General features: G+C 45.8%; 1 protein-coding gene across 1 annotated transcript in view; it reads right to left on the bottom strand.

The window, feature by feature from the left end:
• Positions 1 to 6: 6 nt before the first annotated feature.
• LOC113208687 (voltage-dependent calcium channel subunit alpha-2/delta-4-like) overlaps positions 7 to 4,360 on the bottom strand; it is a gene marked incomplete in the record, with an annotated part of 15,903 nt that continues 11,549 nt past the window's right edge. Inside the window, 9 exon segments of the mRNA XM_052264687.1 lie at positions 7 to 954; positions 1,521 to 1,626; positions 1,713 to 1,751; positions 1,832 to 1,965; positions 2,100 to 2,145; positions 2,236 to 2,374; positions 2,518 to 2,589; positions 2,678 to 2,782; positions 4,212 to 4,286. Of these exon segments, the coding sequence (XP_052120647.1) occupies positions 918 to 954; positions 1,521 to 1,626; positions 1,713 to 1,751; positions 1,832 to 1,965; positions 2,100 to 2,145; positions 2,236 to 2,374; positions 2,518 to 2,589; positions 2,678 to 2,782; positions 4,212 to 4,286 (753 nt within the window).

Here is a 4,360-nt window from a genome sequence, read left to right as displayed (position 1 = left end):
GGATTATAGGCGTGATTATAAGTGATTATAGGGTCGTGTACTTTTGATTATACGAGTTGTAGACCCCTCGGAATGTACTAGACGGAATGGATTTTGCTCGAAAAGTACAGAGTCTTCAACCACCCTACAAAGTTATGTTCTGGATGTTTTAGAGCGGACGCCGAAGTGTTACGGTTTGCCTACTCATTCTACCCGTAAAATGCCACGTCCCTTCCGGCCCAAGACGATATGCAAAGCCACAACACTGCGGCGTCTGCTCTAAACACCTGGTACCAAAGAATTGAGGATGTGATGATAACTTTGTAACTTTTTGGCGACATAGTGAAACACTTTCCTTTGGCAGCTTGTAGGAGGAGTAAAGTTGTTAGTAGGTACTCACCACAGCCTTCGGTACGCGAAAAACAGATCACGTTGAAGAAAGTGACACCACAGAATTTGAGCTGTTTGTTTTCTTGAAAATTATTTATTTTGACAGTTGCTTGTTTTCAATATTAAGTTTTTCGGGTATAGTACTTCCTATACTTGTTGAAATTATTATTAATCTCAAGAGGGTGTAAAACGGGCACGTTTGTCATGAACGGAAAATGGTGTCACTTTCAACAGAAGAATACACAACAAACACGTTAATATGCAACAAAAATGAATCTAGTCTCTACTTTGTGAAATTTGGTTTCTCGCGAATGTGAATGCGCGAATGCAGACATTCACGACGGGAGGGAAGATAAGCCATCTTTAAGATAGATACAAACATTATTGAATTTCTAGGAACAGGGTCTGATAAATTACGATACGGATGGGGAAAAACACTTGCGTTGAATCTTGAAATCTGTCTTTAACCTTTTTTCAAGGCCGACTAAATATACTGAGGGCTAGCGACGCTATCCTAAAGGAAAGCACTCGAAAATGCGACCTATACGTTACCTTCGCCACAGAGCCATGAGAACGGCTATAGGGCTATTTGCAAGAGGGAGGATGAACATAAATTAGTGAGAAAGAAGTGAAATGTGAAAAGAAAACGACAAAGAAAGAAATGTTAGTGAGACAGTTTCCTTGTTAGCTGCAGTGCGACGAGCATTCACAAAAAAAAAATCGAACAAAACATTTTATTCAGGGAAAGCAGTGCGTTAGTGCAAGACACAGACACAATACAAGGACGGTGTGTGCATTAATTAAGTAAAAGTCTTCTGATGAAATATTCAACTTCCACACCAGGAAGGCCATTTGCTGCGACGATGAAGAGATGCTTTGTCCGACACGACAGTTTGAACAGACCCTTGTGATGGTGAGTGGCTAATACATGCTCAGCGTGCGGTGAACGTGAAGCCAGTGACGACGACTCGTACAGAGATTATCGAAACGAGAGCCCAATGACTCAGATCCCCAGAAACGAACCGAAACAAAGAATACTGATCAAAACAACCCCATGCGTTCATTAAAATCAACGGCCCCATCCCTCCCCTCTCCATTCGTGACAATGGGGCTCTCCCTTTGTCGCATCTGATCTGGCCTCGGACACTTACTGCCTCTCCTCGTTGACGTTCGACGGCCGGTCGAGGCGCGCAGGCTGGTCGAGGCCCTGCGTGACCACCGCGTCGTACACCAGCGACTGCACTAACGTCTTGTCACCTGCGCGGGCAGAGAAGTCAGGGTAAGCGCTGGTGGTGCGAGCAAAGGGGGTGAGGAGGCGCGGGCCGACGGCACGAGATACTTACAGTAGTACGAGTCCCGTTCCAGCTTCTTCATGTCTTTAACTGGAAACGAAAAGTTGAAGAATGTTAGAATGAGTGAAAGCCGAAGACGCCTCCGTGGAGCATGCGCGCGGTGACTGTACCTGCTTGTGGGGTCCAGTGACGTTGAGACATCCACTTCCAGCCGGGTCTCCTGACCTTGTTGAGGAAGTGCAAGAACTGGTCCTCCGGCGATTTGAAGTGGTGATCCGAGGCGTAGTTGTATTCGCAGTACACCCTGCAAGAAAATATATTGTTTTTGAGAGGGTGGCATATCTCTGTGGGCATGATTCAAGTTTAAATCTCGAATCAAAAACTGCACCAGGCGGTATATTTATAGGTACACAATGATATTGAGTGATGTATACGCACCAGTCCGGGTGGAGCCTCCAGTTGTCTCCTTTGAAGAGATCGGAAACTGTAAGCAAAAATAGTTTTCGTGGTCAGTGGGCGAGATATGCAGACAACCTAAGTAGTAGTTGTGTTTTTCCCCTGCAAGGACACTTACGGTTAACGGTGCTGCGCTTTATTTCCTCCTCCCCAACAGTCTCGTACATGCCGTAGCCCTCCGGCAGCGCCAGCGCTAGCGAGAAGGGCGTGCCGTCGATGGGGTTGTAGAAGTACTTGTTCCGGCGGGTGGCCACGCGCTGAAACCAATCGAATCGTTTGCATCAAATATATCGAGGGACTACTTTCTTCAACTTTCTCATCACTCGGTGGTGCAGAATGTTCGACCCAAGTTCGCTTTTCAAATCAGGAACTCGAACTCCATCTAAAACGAACTACTTACCATTCCGTTGAAATCCGTTTTTATGGTTAGGTCCGTCTCTCCTTCCTTCTGATCGATCATGTCGTGCCGAAGCTGTAAAAAATATGCCCAAAATTAAGATGAAATCTGGAAAAGACTCTCGGTTACGGTAATATGATAGTGCATGGAAAAAGACTCGTACATCGAGCAGCATGGAGTTGTTCTCGCGAGGTCCTCCGTCACTGTCCACGAGTTCGACCTCAGTGAGGTCCACGCTATTGTACTCAGGCTTCAGAGTGTCCTGGAACTGCAGAAGAGAGGGCCACATTAGCCGGAGAAATCGGCTGACAATGTTAGAGAAAACGACAGAAACCGATCAGGTACAGTTAAGCAGGAATCAATTCTACCAATACACCCGGTATCCCGGCTCTGACATTTCGGGATGTTTGGTTGCATACGCGCTTACTTGCTGGCGCTAGAGTCGCTCTGGAAGGGCAGCACTGTGGAGAGGACCTGGTATTTAGCTAGGGGTTAAGTTGAGAGGTGAGGCTACCCCCGGTGCCTGCTCCCTTGCAGCACAACGTCTGCGAGCCAGAGTAAGAGTATAGGCAACCAAATATAACCGGCATGTTACAGCCCAGACACCCGGTCCATCAAACTAGGAGCAAAAATTGAGAGGGCAGTTCACTTGCCCAACACTTGGATGCGCCAGATCCGCCAAAAATGAAATTTTAAAACCAATTCCCCTAGCACAACAATTGAGAGGCCATAAGCGAAACTTCTGGAGCAAGGGCTGTATCTGAGAGTGCGTGATACAACGGAGCAAAATCCCCGTATTTTCAGTTCTGTAAGAATTCACGCAAAATCTAACAAATTTAGTAGATTTATCCAATATTGAGGTAATTTTGTGATTTTCGTGTTCCAAATCCGAAAGTAGGACAAAGAAAACCAGGAATTTGAATGCATCAATATCCCTGGATCTATTTTAAGTACATTTTCTTTACAACATACATATGCTATAAAAAAAGACGAGAAAATGCCAATTTACAAAAACATAAATAAGCTAAAAGAAAACCAAAACTAATTCGATAACTACTACATCAAGAAGACTGTGCAATTTCGCAAATTACTCAAAATGAGCACAAAATTTCAAAAATTGTATTTACCTGACGTGAGTTTTGCTGAAAAAGATAATTTAGAGTGCATTAGTGAAAGGTTTGACAAGCAGGTCTATTAGGCGAATTCCTACGGGTATTGGTGATGGATGATGCGTTCCATTGGTAAAGATTTCTCGTTAATCTCCAGAGATGTTAGTACGAAAACACTGCACAGGACTGGTGGCCCAATTTCGAGAGAAAACTATAGGTTTGAATGACAGTGTGAAAATCTAGGCGTAAGGGTCGTACATGCACACTACCCTGCACATCTAAAGCAGTTTCGACAGACGTGCTTCGCGGCTAGAGGTGCCTCCTCGCGGCCGGTTTGGAAACGGGGGTGCCCGACTAGTGCAGCTACAGGGCTTTAGTATTCAGTCCACGAGAAAATGTCCGCTTATTTATTTCCAAGTGCTTAAGTGTGAGATAGGACCGCACCCACTGCCCCTCCCCAGCCAGAAATTTAACATCAAATCTAGCGACGAAATCCCGTCGTCACGATCGTTGCCGACGTCGACTTTTAAGTCTCTACGTCACAGTATTTCTGGCTGGGCTGAGATGGAGAGGTCGGCCCGCGCTTACCATGGGCCGGAGGTCCGGGTGGTACAGGACGTGGCCGTTGTTGTCCACCAGGAAGGAGTAGCCGTTCACTCCGAGCTGAGGGAGAGAGAGAGAACCATCAGAATATCAGCGTTTCGATCATCGAGAGAAATAAAACGAGAGGAAACACC

This window comes from Frankliniella occidentalis, unplaced genomic scaffold, assembly GCF_000697945.3.
Source record: "Frankliniella occidentalis isolate FOCC.00 unplaced genomic scaffold, Focc_3.1 Scaffold20, whole genome shotgun sequence".
NCBI classification, from domain to species: Eukaryota; Metazoa; Arthropoda; class Insecta; order Thysanoptera; family Thripidae; genus Frankliniella; species Frankliniella occidentalis.
This window is presented reverse-complemented; position numbering and strand designations above follow the sequence as displayed.